Source organism: Notothenia rossii (genome assembly GCF_949606895.1).
Source record: "Notothenia rossii genome assembly, chromosome: 4".
NCBI lineage: Eukaryota > Metazoa > Chordata > Actinopteri > Perciformes > Nototheniidae > Notothenia > Notothenia rossii.
In genome coordinates this window covers 34,313,637-34,331,917 of record NC_136902.1, presented here as the reverse complement: position 1 = coordinate 34,331,917, position 18,281 = coordinate 34,313,637, and the positions used below count along the sequence as shown (strand labels likewise).

Genomic DNA, 18,281 nt, shown 5'->3' with positions numbered 1-18,281 from the left:
CTTGTAGTGAAAGTAGAAGTACTCAGATCTTGTACTTGAGTAAAAGTAGAAGTACTCAGATGTTGTACTTGAGTAAAAGTAGAAGTACCAGAGTGTAGGAATACTCTGTTACAGTAAAAGTCCTGCATTCAAAATGTTCCTCAAGTAAAAGTAGAAAAGTATTATCATCAAAATATAGTTGAAGTAGCGACAGTAAAAGTAGTCATTGTGCAGATTGGTCCATTTCAGAATAATATGATATGTTTTATAATGATTGATCATGAAAGTGTTCTCAAAGCTGGTAAAGGTGCTCTAGTTTGAATGACTTTGTATACTGCAGGGTAGCTTGTGAATTTATTCCAGGTGGAACTAAAGTCTGATTTAACACTTGATTATATTTCACATCATTCATCCACATCTGTAAAGTAACTGAAGGTATTAAATACATATAGTGGAGGAAAAGTACACCATTTACTTCTGACTTGTGTTTACTGCCAACCTAAAAGTACCTAAAAAATAGTAATCAATAATGTATTGAAAAGTTATTTGGCTGATTGTTGTATATCGGCTCCGCCAGGTTATATGGGATGCCCAGTCTACGTACAGATGGGTCACTCATTTTGAAATATTAAACTTAGTTTTCTTTTCTTTAATTTTTCATCCTCATGTAGAATGCTATCACGAATAACACATTTGGTTGTTTATAGCATAAAGATAATCTGATTTAATGTGAGGTAGGGAAATAATCATTTGAGTATAAGTACGTGTATATAAATATGTCATTTACAACAGCTGTAAGATGCTTGAAAAGCTTGAAAATGCACCTTGAAAATGCTTGAAAAGTGCTTGAATTTGACTTTGGAAAAGGTGTAAGAACCCTGAATTTTACACCTAACTATGCAAAAAGCAAAGAAGTGTACTTTCATAAAATGTTAACCTATTTCTTTAGTCTCAGCCCAACAAGAGAGACATTACATGGATTTACAGGGTGTCATTGTGCCGACTCTGGCCATGTTTCTCTTTGGTTTATAACTCTGCCCACAGCACCTCTCAGCTGTGACAGCATAACAACAACAACAACAACAACAACAACAACAGCTGTTTTATAAAGTAGTAAAGCAGTGAGGTAAGTGGAAAAACCGAGAATACATTGTTGTTATTGGTAATACTAGTGTTTTTTTTATTGTGTCTTTTAAAATTTGACACGATTACTTCTCCTTGATTATTTATTCAGCATTTACTTGCAGTGTGTCCAACGGAATCTGTCACTTTGTATTACGAATTATCATTCATGACTCTCATAATGGATCATTTAGCCTTTCTGAGGTAGTTAACTTGTTTCCAGTTAAAGTTTGAGGAAACCAATTTGGAACATGCACAAAACCCTTAATACACTTTTTTTTGAGACGTTAGTCAAAGCAGTCAAAGTGTTGAGCATAGCCCTACAGTAGCCTGTCAAACTTCAGCAGCCCTCAAGCCACTAGTTGCAAGCTTCGAGTGTGCCTCCTTTTTCTTCCTCAAGAGTTTATTTCTCTTTGCCCAAAGTTTCCCTGAGGTAAGCCTCTCTGACCTATTACCCAAAGTCCCACAACACTGGGTTTGTTCAAGTCTCCTTAAAAAAAAGAAAACACGTTTCTGCCAGATGTTGTTCCTGGTTTCTTTCCACATTCTCATAAAAAATGATGTTTAGAAAGAAAAAAAGAATGCTGCAATGACATCAGAATCAGCTTGTTGCTGTCCAGAGCTGCAGGAGAGTGATGTGCTTGTGGGTAAATGGAAATAAAAGTCTTTTTATTCCCATTTACAGGAAATGCATATCAGTTTTTCTTATTTATTTCAATGTGTTTAACATTTCTTCTTCCTGTGCTTTTTTCTCATTCTCTCTGAATTAACCCTCATCCTGTTGTCTTTGACTGGGTGCTCCAAAACACCTCTTTTAGTGGCATGTTTACTTCCAAGCAGAGCTTCTCCTCTGCCTCTTTAAGTCATTATGTTTAATAGGTTGTCACGGCGCGCGCGGCACTGACTGTTCCTCTGTGAAAATACAGTGATCTGTTTAGTCTCTTTTTCTCCTCTTAGCTAGTCTCTGCGTAACAGCATACACAAGTAATACTAATAAACAAACCGTTCCATGACACATGTACATGTTTTTAATCACTTACACATATAAATCCAGTATGACTAACCCTTTTCCAAATCAAAACCATCCACCAGACAAATAATGTTTTCATTTTTGAATGGATATATTGCCAATATAACCAAGATCACAGTAATGCGAGTAGTGTTGATTTCATTGTAGACAGGTTCACTACTTTCCAAATAAACTGGTCAATAATTAGTCAAGGAAAAATTATCAAATGCATGTTTATCTATTTTATATTAACACAAATCTTTAAGTTGTTTAGCAGAAATCATTTATTTTCTCATGCATTTGGCAGTTCTTCAGTTCTGGAATCAATGTATTTTTCATATTTGACCATTGAAAATGTTTCATTGTGGAAAACGGACTTGTCCATCAAATCCCTTAACAATGATTGTTGTTACATAGCATAGTTACATAGCTCTCTTTACCAATTCCTTTTTCTGAATGTTTCAAAAACACAAGTGTCTCAAACAAAAATCTGTGCTGTGGCATTTACACATACAGTACCAGTACGTCCCAGAACATTGCCTTATCCTTGTAGAGATTCAATCTCCTGTTCATCTGACACTTATTCATGCACGGCACTATGTTCTTAATGACCTTTATGAGTTACTGCTGGTAGTTTGTCAACACACCTGGGGGGTATACTACGAAGCAGGATTTTTTTCGCTTAGCCGGCTAACTTCAGGTAAAACTCTGGGTTTCCGGTCCTACGAAGCTGGTTCTCTTTTTAGCAGGCTAGATCTCCATGGTAACTTATGCTGTGCGGCTAACCAGGGGGTATACTACGAATCTAGTTCAACCTATCCTGGATATGTTTTGAGTTATACGGTTGACTTAATCCAAAACAAAGCCGCTCTCGCTAAATTGTCCTACAAGTCTGGCATTCAACTCGTTTGCTCAAGCCAGCCGTGTCCTATCTAATTAGGTGCGCGCAGCGCCATATAGAAGAGTTACGACAACGGAAGTCCAAAAACGGTTATCGTCACGTGGTTCATGCAGACGAGGATCGTTCCCCGGAAGTTCATGGCGGGCAATGTGAATGCATTGATAACAGGAGATAGAACTACGATTTTTGGTAATTATTAGTGAATAAAGGTTTTGATTTGCAATATTTATCCAACAAATCGATGTGTATGTATTTCCATCAATATGTTTTAAAAAATTAAATATAATTTGCTAATATTAAGTGATAATATTAGGATTAGTGTGAACAACTAGTTTACATGTTAGGCTAACAGTGCCTTGGTTAAAGAGCCTGTTGCTGTTTATTTATAGCTTTGAATTCTTTAAAACCAATATTATCTTCTTAAACTTGTATGGTAGTCAGGAGCATCACTTTCTAAAGTTTATTGATATATTTAGAGGGAGGGGATCTAAAGGAATGCTTCAAAAATTCAGATTAGATTAATTTCTACCATTTTCTTAAATTCATGGTAGTTTCAGTAATCCCATGGTAATTGAGGACACAAGTTATCTAAATGACTAATGTCATCTTTATGGCTTTCAGAAAGGACAGGAGACCGACAGGTGACTATCAAAGGACTAGCAGCAGCAGCATGATGATGATGTTAAATGTGTTGTTTTAGGAACATCCATTGCAAATACATGGAATTCAATAAACATTGAATAGCATATCATGCAGTTTGTCTGTGCCTTTTTCCTCCGTGTTGACCTGGTTTGCAGTGCTAGCCTCCTAGTCTCCACCATAATTTGTTGTGCTGCCTGGGGATGCTCAAATCGCTCAGAGAAAGGAGTACGAATGTACGGCTTCCCCACTGACACAGAGCGGAGGAAAAAATGGCAGGCTCAAGTCAGCAGGAGCAATTTCACGACCAACAGCAAAAAAATATGTGAGGTAATTATATACAAACACTGCATTTGCACTTTTTCACAAAACGAAAACCACACCATTGGGAAAGCTTAGTGTTTTGTTTAATACAAAAAAACAGGGAAAGGCTTGAAAAACACTGAGAGTTGAGACTCAGGGTGCAGGGTGAGGGTCTCAGTGCAGGTATTCAGGCTCCATTGAATCCCCCTCTGGTTCTTGTGCTGAAAGAGGGAGTAACAGACAGGAGAAAGGGTTATACACACCTATATAGCACACCTATTGGATGGGAAATTGCCTTGGAGAGATAAGGTGTGGTCTTTGTTCCCAACTGAAGTTATGGAACTTTATTATTTGTGAGTTTAAAAAAATGTATGACGAATGGAATCAGTAACAGATGTGATATGAATTTCTATAAAGTTGTCTCACATTCTTGGTCATATTTTATATACAGTATCTAATGAGTATAACATGTCCAGTAAATATAAAGTGTTTCCTAATACTGTGTATTCAACCACTATGGTATGGTATCCTAGCTTAATCTGTTATCTGTAAACGTTCCCTAAATCTACTAATATTCTTTGCTAGTAATTATATCGCTCGAAGTGGAGTCGAAAGAGATGAGTTTTCAGTCTGCGCAGGAAGATGTGCAAGCTATCTGCTGTCCTGATTTCAATGGGGAGCTCATTCCACCATTTTGGAGCCAGGGTAGCAAACCCACGTGTTTTTGCTGATGGGAACTTGGGCCCCCTCGCAGTTCGGGTACAGCGAGCTGTTTGGCTGATGCAGAGCGGAGTGCACGTGCTGGGGTGTACGGTTGAACCATGTCCTGGATGTAGGAAGGGCCATATCCATTCGCAGCATGGTACGCAAGTACCAGTGTCTTGAAGTGGATTCTAGCAGTTACTGGAAGCCAGTGAAGGGAGCGGAGGAGCGGTGTGGTGTGGGAGAAATTTGGAAGGTTGAAGACCAGAGGAGCCGCTGCATTCTGGATGAGCTGCAGAGGTCGGATGGCACATGCAGGTAGACCAGCCAGGAGGGAGTTGCAGTAGTCTAGGCGTGAGATGACGAGAGCCTGGACCAGAATCTGCGTCGCTTTCTGGGTCAGCTGGGGACTTATCCTCCTGATGTTGTAAAGCGTGTATCTGCGGCAGCGGGTTGTAGCAGCAATGTTTGCAGTGAAGGACAGTTTGTTATCTAGGATCACACCCAGATTCCTTGCAGTCTGTGTCGGGGAAACAACAGAGGTGCCGATGTTGATTGTTAGGTCAAGAGTGGGACGATCTTTTCCCGGAAGGAAAAGCACTTCAGTCTTGTCAAGGTTGAGCTTGAGGTGATGAGCAGACATCCACTGAGAGATGTCCGCTAGAATAGCAGAGATGCGTGCGACGACCTGGGTCTCTGAGCGGGGAAAGGACAGAATTAATTGGGTGTCGTTAGCGTAGCAGTGGTATGAAAAACCATGCGGGCTAATGACAGATCTGAGCGAGTTTGTGTACAAGGAGAAGAGGAGGGGACCAAGAACAGAGCCCTAAGGGACCCCTTTAGTTAATTGACAAGGGTCAGACTCGGACCCTCTCCAAGTTACCCTGTAGGTGCGGTCTTTGAGGTATGAGGTGAGGAGGGAAAGTGCAGAGCCTGAAACTCCAAGTTCTTGGCAGAGTGCGAAGGAGGATCTGATGATTCACTGTGTCGAATGCAGCAGACAGGTCCAAAAGGATGATGACAGAGGAGAGGGAGGCTGCTTTAGCAGTGTGCAGTTCCTCAGAGACAGCAAGGAGAGCAGTTTCTGTTGAGTGACCTGCCTTGAAACCAGACTGGTGCGGATCCAGACGGTTGTTCTGATGGAGATAACAGGAGAGTTGTTTAAAGACAGCGCGTTCAAGTGTTTTAGACAGGAACGGGAGGAGAGAGACAGGCCTGTAGTTTATAACATCAGACGGGTTGAGAGTGGGTTTCTGTAGGAGAGGGTTGACTCTTGCCTCCTTGAGACTGTTTGGAAAGTGACCAGAAGTTAGACAAGTGTTGATGAAATGGGTGAGAAATGGTAGAATATCAGGAGTGATAGTCTGAAGGAGGTTTGAGGGGATAGGGTCCAGAGGACAGGTGGTAGGACAGGCAGAGCTAATGAGGGTAAGAACCTCACTTGGAGAGAGAGGGGAGAAGGAGGTCAGTGTGTGGGTGAAAGGAGGGTCTGGTGACCCAGCGGTGAGTAAAGGTGAGTCAGAAAAAGAAGAGCGAATATCATCAACCTTTTTTTCAAAGTAGTTAACAAAGTCGCTTGACATAAGGGAGGAGGGGCTTTGGGGGGGTCCAAGAGGGTGGAAAAGATTGAAAATAGTTTTTGGGGATTGGAATAGGAAGATTGGATCTTATCTTGGAAGAAAGTGCTTTTTGCCTGAGAGATCGAAGCGGAGAAAGAGGAGAGGAGAGCCTGATAGGTTAGGAGGTCGACATGGTGTTTGGGTTTCCACAGTTTCCGCTCTGCTGCCCGAATGATGGTTCTATTAGCACGCAGTGCTTCATTTTGCCAGGGAGCAGGAGGGGACTGACGAGCCTGCCGAGATGTGAGAGGACAGAGAGAGTCCAGAGAGGATGAGAGAGTAGAGAGGAGAGTTTCTGCAGCAGAGTTTGGAGGCAGGAGTTGGAACGAGTCAGAGGAAGGGAGGGCTGAGAGCACCGGCGAGGCAAAAGTAGAAGTGGAGAGGGCACGGAGGTTACGGCGGACAGGTGCAGAATTAGAAGAGATTAGTTTGTTATGTTTGGAAAGGGGTAGAGAGAATGAAATGAAGAAGTGATCGGATGTGTGGAGAGGGCTTACAGTGAGGTTAGAAGTAGTGCAGCTCCTTGAGAATATGAGATCAAGGACATTGCCAGCGTTATGAGTTGGCGGGGATGGAGACAGTGAGAAAGCAAAGGTGGTTAACAGAGATGTTAGTTCAGATATCTTCCCTGTCTGGAGGTTGAAGTCTCCGAGAAGTACAGCGGGAGGGCCAGTTTCAGGGATGTGTGAGAGGAGATTATCTCATTCCTCCAAGAAGTCCCACAAGGCGCCTGGTGGACGGTAGAGAACAACAATGGTTAATTGTATAGGATGGGTTACTGTGACGGCATGTAATTCAAAGGTGGAAGGAGTGAAGTTAGGTAGCTTGAAGAGGGAAAAGCTCCAGTTGGGAGAGAGCAGGAGACCAGTGCCACCTCCTCTGCCAGTGGGTCTGGGTGTATGGGAGAAGGAATATGCTGTGGAGAGAGCTGCTGGGGTGGATGTGTTGGAAGGAGTAATCCAATTCTCTGTGAGAGCAAGGAAATCCAGGGACTGCAGGGAAGCGTAGCCAGAGATGAAGTCAGCCTTAGGAATAGCTGACTGGCAGTTCCACAGGCCCCCTGAAACTAGATGTTGGATCTCAGTGGAGCATGTGGGATAGACGAGAGCAGGCCGGTTGTATCGATTAGGAGATACACAGGGCGAGTTATAATTGCGAGAAGACACATGAACAGGAATGGAGAAAATACACATGATTATAGCATGAGGTAGCGATGGGACGAGCAACACTGGTGCGTCAGCACTGTGCCGAGAGCCCAAGAGTGAAACCCCGTATTGGTGCGTGTATTGCTTTAAGAACTAATCACGTGACCGATACAGGAAGTGTATCGGTTGAATTTGTTGCGCCAAAGTGTGTTTATAAGGTATCAAACTGCATCAACATGTCGTGGGTTTGTTGGATGGAGTTTTGCTGTTGCGTTATAATGGATCGTTCAAGGAAGTTTTCCCCAGTGTGGAATAATTTTGATCTTCTGACGCCAAACAAGGTAAATCTTTTTCTCCTTTGAGCACTGTTTACTGTTAGTTTTTCCATTATATACCATATGTTTTTTGGGTGGCGCATTGCATTCACTTTGTCGTCACAACGTCACCTGTGATACATATGATAGTCAGTGAAATAGCCTTACAGTTGCTTTATTCATATTATCTTGTTATTACAAGATCCTGATAGATACCCTATGTCATTGTCATTTTTCTTTGACAAGTGAATGCAGTGCGGCACCTTAGTTTTTACTCTGTTCTGGTAAGTGGTTTGAATAGTTTTCTGATAAATTAAATTTTTATGTCATTGTAGGTGAAGTGTCGGCTCTGTTCTACGGAGCTATCTTACATCAATAAGAGCACTTCATCAATGCTGAGGCATTATAGAGCTCGGCATGGTGGCGATGAAGAATCAGCAGATACCCGTGAGAATACCCCAGGTATGTTGACATGTTCTCCTTATTAACTTTACAGCCCTGGTGGTCTAGTGGGTAAGATTCAGAGCTCACTCCCCAGTGACCTCGGTTCAATTCCCGATCAGGGAAGTTCTCCTCTATTGCATTTCTCTGCTAGATTAACATTGTTTGTAAAAAAAAAAAATACAGACCTTAAAGCTTTTAACGAAATATTTCCTTTTGGCTTGCAGTTCCTAAGCAAGCAGTGGATGAGGCAGTGGTCAACATGATCATCAAAGACTGTCAGCCACTCAGCTTGGTTGAAAATGAGGGATTCAGGGAGCTCTTGAAGCTCATCATACCCTCGTATGTTCTACCAAGCAGGAAGGTATGTTTAAGAAAGGTTATTATTATGTTTTTGTACTATATAACTATATTTTGGTATAAGAATATTTGTATGGTTATTTTCAGACCATCAAGGATTTGGTGAGCCAGAGGTATGAGAAGGAAAAGGAGAAAACAAAAAAGGACCTCCAGAGCGCCATTGCTGTTAGTTTAACAGCTGATATGTGGACATCCATGAATATGGAGGCATATCTAGCGGTTACTTGCCACTATGTGGACAAAGAAAGCCATGAACTCCATACGTCAGTCTTGGGAGTGCAGCATTTTCATGAAAAACACACTGCTGAAAACATGGCCACAGTTAAAAAGAGCCTCATGGAGGAGTGGGGCATAGCTGCAAAGGTCAGGTGTCTTGTCACTGATGCAGCAGCAAACATGATTTCATGTGCTCGGATGCTGCAAATACGCCATACCATTTGTATAGCCCATACCATGAATTTAATGGTGAGGAAATCATGTGATCAGGTCGAAACACTTACAGAAATACGCAACAAAACACGACAAATAGTGACGTACTTTCGATCGAGCACTACTGCCAAAGAGAAGCTCACTCAAATACAGCAGCAGCTGGGAACACCGGTCCATAAATTAATCAATAAGGTGCCAACAAGATGGAACAGCACCTACCACATGTTTGAAAGAATGGCTGAGCAGAAGGAGGCAGTCTGGGTGTCACTGGCCTCATTAAAAAGGGACATCACTCCACTGACTACGGAAGACTGTGAAACCATTGAAGAGATGCTCAGGGTGCTTGCTCCTTTTGACCAAGCAACAACTGAACTGTCTGAGGAAAAAAGAGTCTCTGGGTCAAAGGTTATTCCCATGCTGAAAATGGTCCACGTTGAGCTTCACCGTCAAGCGTCAACGGTGAGAAAAACAGCTGCTAAACAGCTTGCAGAAAATCTGAGAAAGCGGCTAACAGAATGCATCTCTAGCATGGAATCACTCAGTGTGATGACACTGGCAACACTTTTGGATCCTAGGTTCAAAACAATTGGATTCGTCAGCTCACTGAAGGCAACTGAAGCTGTCAAAAGACTGAAGTTGGAGTGTGCTGACCAAATGAGGAGCCAAGAGCCTGACCCAGCAGAAGAAGGGCCTAGCTCTTCACATGGATCAGAACCCAGTTCAGGTATGAAAACACATTTCTTTCTGTTTATTTGTATATTTCTGTGGCACTTTGTCATGTGATAATATACTTGTGATTATTATTATTATATTTTTTTTAGGGCACAATCTCTGGGAAACATTTGACATGGAGGTTGAGGAGAACAAGAGGACCTCTAATGCCACAGCTGATTCAATACTAGAAGTCCAACGCTACCTGGCAGAAAGCAACTTACCCAGAAAACAAGACCCATTGCAATATTGGAAGAGCAACAAAAGAGCGTATCCACACCTTCATGAACTTGCACTGAAATGTCTCTGCTCACCATGTTCATCTGTGCCATGTGAGAGAGTATTTTCTAAGGCGGGGGAACTGGTATCAAAGAGGAGAAATCGCCTTGGAGCAAAGACACTACAAAAGCTGTTGCTCCTCAATAAAAATGCATAAACAAATCACTTCTTTTCTCAAGTATTTTATTTCATATGATTGAACAGTTAAGTTAACAAAATTGTGTACATAAGTCACAAATTGTAACTCTGAATTGTAACTCAAATTTGCTAAATTTTACATACCAACTCAGTTTAGCATTTACACAAACAAGGAATTTCTTTACCTGCAATGATTTTCTAACAACTGCAGGGGGCACTATTGGGTGACCGGCGCAGTATCAATACAGTGCCGACACAGTTTGTATAGTGTGTCAATACACTCCTTGAGGTATCATTATCCCATCACTAGCATGAGGGGCTAGAAAACTAAATAAAATAAAAATAAAACACCAGCGGTACTTAGCTCAATCAGAGTAGGATTTGCCTCCCGCGTGACACCCGCAGGACTCCAATGTCTTCGTCTGTCTGACGCTCCAGGAAAGAGCCACCTAAAATGGACACCTGATTGCTGAGTTCTCACAGCTGTGGGGCCACGCCCCTCTAATTAGTTAACTCTCTACAGCTGATGGGCGACAGCAGAGTGTTCCTGTCTATTGTAATGCAGGGTTGAGGCGCGTGACCCACTGAGACCTGTGTAACAGGTTCAGTTGAGCAGGATTTTTGTTTAGCAAGATAATTTCTGGGATTTCCGGTACTACGAAGCTGGTTCACTTTTTAGCGGGCTAGATAACTTATTCTGAACGGCTAGCATGCGCCGGAGCAGGATAGGTTCCAGGATAAGAGATCAACTGTGCGGAGTTCTTCTTCTTCTTTGCTTTAATGGCGAATCGCATCCACTTGCAGCATATATCGGCACCTACTGTTGATTTATTTAATCTATAAACTGCCCATATTGTTCATGTAGAACAGTGTTCACATAAGCCTGCACATTGATTTTATTTTTCATTGAATGTAACCGTTTCAATAAGTATACATCGATTACAGGTTGAGGTAGAAACCATGGTGGAACAGCTGATAACAACAGTGTGCAGAGTTTAAAAGCGATCAAGTCATATTACAGGATAAAGGAAATACAGTTTAAACTGCCGTTGCAGTTCAAATCCCCGACTGTGTGAACGCGAAAATGAATAGAATATCACTTCCCATCTTCAGAGCAATCTGACTATTATAACATTAGCGTTAAGAAAGCTTACTTAAATATCTGCGTAATAATATATTACTTAATATCTAAGTAACCGGATCAAAGTAACAGTCCGCGGCACTGTGAGTGCAGACATCGATGTGTCCCATTATCATTCATATCACATCATATCACATCATAATGTAATATATATTTCCTTATCTGAGTCAGCTTCTTGAGCCGTATCTGGCCGTACAACATTTACAGTGTCACATACTGTATGCAGAAGTATTATTTTAAGCAACACATTAAGTTGAGGGAACACTTGAGTCAAATGTAATTTGAAGTCAGATCGTGTCTTAGACGGGGCAGTGATATCATAAACCTGTTGATGTACGCATTCAAACACTTTTTATGTTACCAGCTATATTCACCTTGCAGGTGCAGCTATGTGGCTTTTATCCTGGATAAAGTGTTTAAGTCATGGATGTTTAAAGTTTAACTTCTTCATATGTCTAATATTATAGTTGACTTTTCATTCAGGAAGTATGACGCTGCACTGTCAGTACGCTTCTCCATGTTTGTGATTGGTCGAATGCTCCAAATATCACCCCTTTCATGTGAACGCGCACCTAACTAGATAGGACACGGCTGGCTTGAGCGAACGAGTTGATAGCCAGCGTCGTAGGACATTTTAGCGAGAGCGGGTTTATTTTGGATTAAGTCAACCGGATAACTCAAAAACATATCCAGGATATGTTGAACTAGATTCGTAGTATACCCCCCTGGTCGGGACCAGAGGCCTGTACTACGAAGCAGGATTTTCGCTTAGCGGGCTAACTTCAGGGAAAACTCTGGGTTTCCGGTCCTACGACGCTGGTTCTCTTTTTAGCGGGCTAGATCTCCATGGTAACTTATGCTGTGCGGCTAACCAGGGGGATACGTTGTTACGTCCCCAGCTCGCTTAGGGTAAAAGGGAAGCAACACGAAACCAGGTGTTCTTGGTAAGAGGTTGATTTTCATATTAAACTCAAAATAAAGATGATATAACCAAAAATACAGGCTCTTAAAACCAGCTATCCGTTCACAATAACGCTACACAAAACGAAGGCCACAGATTATCACAGTCATAGCACACTATGGGCACTTAATGCTAAAATAGTGAGGCGTCTCGCACAAGTTTGACGCTGTCACAAATCACAGAATACACACAAAACACACTTAAGCACACACCCTAACTAACCACTGTAGCAGAACTAGCACAGAGCTACACAGAACTGACACAGAACGTAAGGAGAGCACCGAGAGACGTCTGACACAGATTCAGACCTCTCTTGTCTAACTGCGATGCACACACTCTTGTAAGAGTCCCCGGAAGGTGTGGGCAGGGATCGGTGAGTCGGGCCCGACCTGCTCCAATCCAGATCTTCGGTCACGCCTACCGGAGGAGGGACAGGAAACTGGCATCCAATGGCGTCCGGGCAACGGCACATCTCATATACATATAACTGTCACGATCTGTCTGTGTTGTGTTTAGTCTTGTCTTTTTCTGTCTTTGGTTTCCTGTTTTATTTTGTAAAGTGTTCACCTCCTGTCTTGCCTGTTGCTTTCTGTCTGTTTTCCCTCCCTGATTACCCGATTGTGTTCACCTGTGGCCCCTGTGTTTTCTCCTGCCTCCTCACCTGTTTCTTGTTTGTGTGATTAGTCTTGTGTGTATTTAAGTTCTGGTTTTTCTGTCTGTCTTTGTCGGTTCGTCTTTTGTTTGTGGATTAAGTTCTCCGGTGAGTGTTCTGTTTAGTATTATATCCTTGAAATAAAGGTGTTTTCAGTTTATATCTGCATTTGGGTCCTGCCTGCTTCACACACCGTAACAGAAACATATACAGCTGAAAACAATCCCAGACATGTTAACGAGCAGACAGCAGCAGCAGCCGTGACACCCCCCCCCCCCTTAAGACACAAACTCAGTTTTGTTAACCATGCCTACTACTAAACCCACCCAACAACCCTGAAGGACTCCAAAAGACCCTGAGGAAATCTATACACACAATACACATAACGACCAGGGTCGTAACACGAAGCAGGATTTTCGTTTAGCAAGATAACTTCTGGGATATCCGGTCCTACGAAGCTGGTTCACTTTTTAGCGGGCTAGATAACTTATTCTGAACGGCTAGCATGCGCCGGAGCAGGATAGGTTCCAGGATAAGAGATCAACTGTGTGGAGTTCTTCTTCTTCTTCTTTGCTTTAATGGCGAATCGCTTCCACTTGGAGCATATCGCCACTACTGTTGATTTATTTAATGTATAAACTACGCACATAGTTCATGTAGAACAGTGTTCACGTAAGCCTGCACATTGATTTTATTTTTCATTGAATGTAACTGTTTCAATAAGGATACATCTATTACAGGTTGAGGTAGAAACCATGGTGGAACAGCTGATAACAACAGTGTGCAGAGTTTAAAGCGATCAAGTCATATTACAGGATAAAGGAAATTCAGTTTGAACTACCGTTGCAGTTCAAATCACCGACTGTGTGAACGTGAACATTAATAGAATATCACCTCCCATCTTCAGAGCAATCTGACTATTATAACATTAGCGTTAAGAAAGCTTACTTAAATATCTGCCACAACATAAGTAACCGGATCAGAGTAACATTAAGTACAGTCCACGGGATATCACATCATAATGTATCATATATTTCCTTATCTGAGTCAGCTGAGCCGTATCTGGCTGTGCAACATTCACAGTGTCACATACTGTATGCAGAAGTATTATTTTAAGCAACATATTAAGTTGACGAAACACTCGAGTCAAATGTAATTAAAGTCAGATCCACTCGTGTCTTAGACGGGGCAGTGATATCATAAACCTGTTAATGTACGCATTCAAACACTTTTTCTTTTACCAGCTGTATTCACCTTGCAGGTGCAGCTATGTGGCTTTTATCCTGGATAAAGTGTTTAAGTCATGGATGTTTAAAGTTTAACTTCTTCATATGTCTAATATTATAGTTGACTTTTCATTCAGGAAGTATGACGCTGCGCTGTCAGTACGCTTCTCCATGTTTGTGATTGGTTGAATGCTCCAAATACCACCCCTTTCATGTGAACGCGCACCTAATTAGATAGGACACGGCTGGCTTAAGCGATCCACTTAATAACCCGCGTCGTAGTACAGTTTAGCGAGAGCGCGTATGTTTTGGATTAGGCCAACCGGCTAACTCAAACATATCCAGGTTAGGTTGAACCAGCTTCGGCCTCAGGTTAGGTTGCAGGCTAAGAGATCAACTCAGTGAAAGCACTGCCTGCTGACCAATCAGAGCTGCAGAGTTTAAAGCGATCAAGTCATATTACAGGAGAAAGGAAATACAGAAAAACTGCCGTTGCAGGAAAGACGGCCGGCAAAAATCAACTTGACTGTTTGCACGTGAAAATTAATAGAATATCACCTCCCATCTTGAGAGCAATCTGACTATTATAACATTAGCGTTAAGAAAGCTTACTTAAATATCTGCCACAACATAAGTAACCGGATCAGAGTAACATTATGTAGCCTACAGTCCGCAGCACTGTGAGTGCAGACGTCGATGTGTCCCATTATCATTCATATCACATCATAATGTAGCCTATCATATATTTCCTTATCTGAGTCAGCTTCTTGAGCCGTAACTGGCCGTGCAACACTCACAGTGTCACATACTGTATGCAGAAGTATTATTTTAAGCAACACATAAGTTGACGAAACACTCGAATCAAATGTAATTAAAGTCAGATCGTGTCTTAGACGGGGCAGTGATATCATAAACCTGTTAATGTACGCATTCAAACACTTTTTCTTTTACCAGCTGTATTCACCTTGCCTTGATAAAGTGTTTAAGTCATGGATGTTTAAAGTGTAACTTCTCCATATTTTACTAATATTAAAATTCACTTTTCATTCAGGAAGTATGATGCTGCGCTGTCAGTACGCTTCTCCATGTTTGTGATTGGTCGAATGCTCCAAATACCACCATTTTTATGTGAACACGCACCTAACTAGATAGGGCACGGCTGGCTTGAGCGATCCACTTGATAACCCGCGTCGTAGTACCGTTTAGCGAGAGCGCGTATGTTTTGGATTAGGCCAACCGGCTAACTCAAACATATCCAGGTTAGGTTGAACCAGCTTCGTAGTACAGGCCTCTGGTGGTGGTGGCACTTGTTTATTTGTGATTATAAAATGGACAAGTTAAATCAAGCAATCTGATTGGTTCTTAGCCGTGATATACTGAGCGTATACCACAGGTAGAATTGTAAGTTACTTTTCACAACAAGTCACTATCCCTCCGCGCCTTAGAAAAACAGTATACAGTTGGGCTGAAAAGCAAACTGCCTGCAGTTTGCTTTTCTAACTGGAACAAGAAATCAGCGGAGAAGTAACGGGGCAGAAACCCTCCTTTTTACGCAGCGGTCCAGACGGCAAAACATATTCAGTGTGCAGTTCCTTTGGCATTAGGGCAGGGATATCTAGATAATTTCCAAGGTTTGACATAATGAATTGTGCTACTTTCAAAGCAAGCAACGATGTTTTCAAATCTGTAATCAAAGAGGTCTGCAAAAACGCTATCGACCAATCAGATTGCTTGATTTGACTTGTCAGTTTTATAAATATATTTAAATTTCTTCCGTTACGAAACAAACTTACAAAGCATAAGATGGAAACATTTAAGATTAACTTCGACCTCTGGGGGGGTATTACTATGGAGGAGTGGATTGGGCTGTGCCTATCTCCAGAAAAAAAAGCATCTAAACAACGACATGCATAGCTACGTGAAGAGCAGGTAGACCAGAACTCTCAAGTCTCACTTATTTGGCGTGAGACACACGCATTTCACTCCATTCACACGCTCACACGCCACACCTTGTATTTCTCACGCAGAGATTTCTTTCCAGGGTACCGCCCATCAAGTTGCGCCACAATTTTGTAAACAAACTAGGCTTGTTTGAGACGCGTGCACTCCACTAGCACCCCCCCCCAGACAGAGCCAGAAGTTGGAGTACCAAACACCGCTGCCAAAATCTCACTCTGAACTCTGTTCAAAACTTGAGAGCCCTGGGTAGACCAATTGGAAAAGTACCAGCATTCAAAAGCTTTCTGATGCAGGTCTTGAAACAAAGCAGAGAAATTATGAGCGTTAGTGGCCACAGTTGTGAAAGCTCTCTCCTGAGCTACTGGAAGCCGAATCTCGGGGACCGGAGAAAGTGGAGCAATATTCTCGCCACGCCAAGCAACAGCCGAGAACAACCTCAACCTATACAAGTAACCGCGTAAGCCATTCTACTGATGCTGGACAGTTTTTCAGTGGCTGCACAATAAACGGCAACATACAAATGAATGTCAATAAAGAGCCAAATAATGGATCAAGCTCTCTGTCTAATATGTTCGCTAGCTGTTAGTGTTGTTGCATAGCAACCACCTTGCACTATGTTTCTGACTATTTTATTTACATTATTTACTAATAAAAACTATTTAAATTAGAGTGTGTATTTTTCTTTCATATTGCCACACTTGGTAACCGTTTTATAAAAGCAATATCTCACGACAGGCCGTGGTATATGCTCATTATATCACAGCTAAGGGGCGTTGTTCCTTAAATATAATGGTAATTACATTTCGGTAAACACATGCTTCCCCCATACTTGCATGGTTTCTTTAAATGTCTCCGAGCATACCCAATGGGTAAACCTTGATGCAATTTAAGAAACTTGGAATGTACTGAACAGGCTCTGAAGACCTGCTGATCCAACTCTGCATAGAAGTGGTTCTTCAGGTTGAGGTTTGTTATCCTGTGAAACTCTGGAAACTCTGCACAAATCTGCCAAAATATAAAAATACTATTTAATTCACAGTACAATGTATATGTGAACTGAAGGCAGCAGAGATAAACCGAAACATAACATGCTCGTTGGAAAGCCTGCTGACTGTTACTCCATCGCCCTCTGTTGGCGGCACGCGCAATTGTAACTATTAAGCACATGGAACGCAGGGAGAGAAGCAGTCATGTCGACGGAGCGCAGCCTGGACCTTAGTGGCAGCTTAGTGTGTGTGAGCTTTGTGCGTCGCTGACCAATAGTAAGTTAATGTTACTCACATGGGACTGGACAGTATTAGGCCTTTCACGGCATATTAGTTGTTTTGGAGTTTGCTAACTCAGTTTATTATCGACAAGTTGAGCTAAGCTAACAAAGCTAATGTTAGCACTATGTAGCTGTACTTTTCTCCATCTGAAATGTTATGTTATGTATCTGTGCAGTATAGGCCTACTTCATTTCTATGTGGAAGGGTAATATTACAACCTGCCTGTTGAGCAGTCAATTAGCCTGGTAGAATATGTTATTTACTGTAGTACTATTTATGCGAAAGTTATGCATATTTTCACTGTATAATATATTGGAATAATAGATTCTAATTATACTTGTACCTTTGTATTTCTCTCTTATAGAGAACCGCAGTGACGCGTCGTAAAACCCGGAAGTAAGTTAGCATTTTTAGCACTTCCGGTTCCTTCCTCAAAAAGCAATGCATTTTTTCCATAGGGGTTTTGGAAAATAGCTCGAAATAAGGTCTGTGGTTGACACAAATTTAAGAGATAAATCACGTTTTGTTCTACGACATTAAGTACATCAGCAGTGACCCCACTGGGGATCTTTGAAGAGTTTACGTGTCTGAAAAACGATGGTTGTTACCGAGTGGCTGAATAGGACTACAGAAATTGTCGAGGCCGTTGTACGTCATTACGCCGAACACGTAAACACTCCCGCTAAGTTTGTTTTCCCCTGTGTTCTGCTTGAAAGCAAGTACCTGCCTATCTTTAGTATCTGTATATCTATATCTGACTATTAGAATCTGTATTTTTGAAATTGTCGTTTTTAACACCGTAGTTTTAAAAATGATAGAATAATCAATTACCAGTGTTTTCCAATTTTACTCGGCAGTTCGTTTCGTTAGCTAACGTTAGCTAAAGCTAGCACTACTAGTTAGCTACGCAATGGTTTGTTGCTTTGCGCCGGGTTGCAGCCACAGGTCTTCGCATGAAACGTGCTTGTTCTATCGTTTCCCGG

General features: G+C 41.9%; 1 protein-coding gene across 1 annotated transcript; it reads left to right on the top strand.

Annotated features, from left to right (window-relative positions):
- The first annotated feature begins 7,470 nt into the window (after positions 1-7,470).
- Positions 7,471-10,387, top strand: LOC307037750 (zinc finger BED domain-containing protein 4-like). The gene is made up of 5 exons (XM_079678818.1): positions 7,471-7,760; positions 8,069-8,195; positions 8,402-8,538; positions 8,622-9,687; positions 9,785-10,387. Exons 1-5 carry the CDS (start codon positions 7,488-7,490, stop codon positions 10,108-10,110), a joined length of 1,929 nt encoding a protein of 642 aa, XP_079534944.1. The 5' UTR covers positions 7,471-7,487; the 3' UTR covers positions 10,111-10,387.
- Positions 10,388-18,281: the final 7,894 nt, after the last annotated feature.

Bases quoted from the DNA above. Each gene is read 5' to 3' on its own strand.
- LOC307037750 (XM_079678818.1), top strand. From the start codon at position 7,488: ATGGGACGAGCAACACTGGTGCGTCAGCACTGTGCCGAGAGCCCAAGA. The intron at 8,539-8,621 runs GTATGTTTAAGA...GGTTATTTTCAG, and splicing joins ATGTTCTACCAAGCAGGAAG to ACCATCAAGGATTTGGTGAG. The intron at 9,688-9,784 runs GTATGAAAACAC...TATTTTTTTTAG, and splicing joins TGGATCAGAACCCAGTTCAG to GGCACAATCTCTGGGAAACA.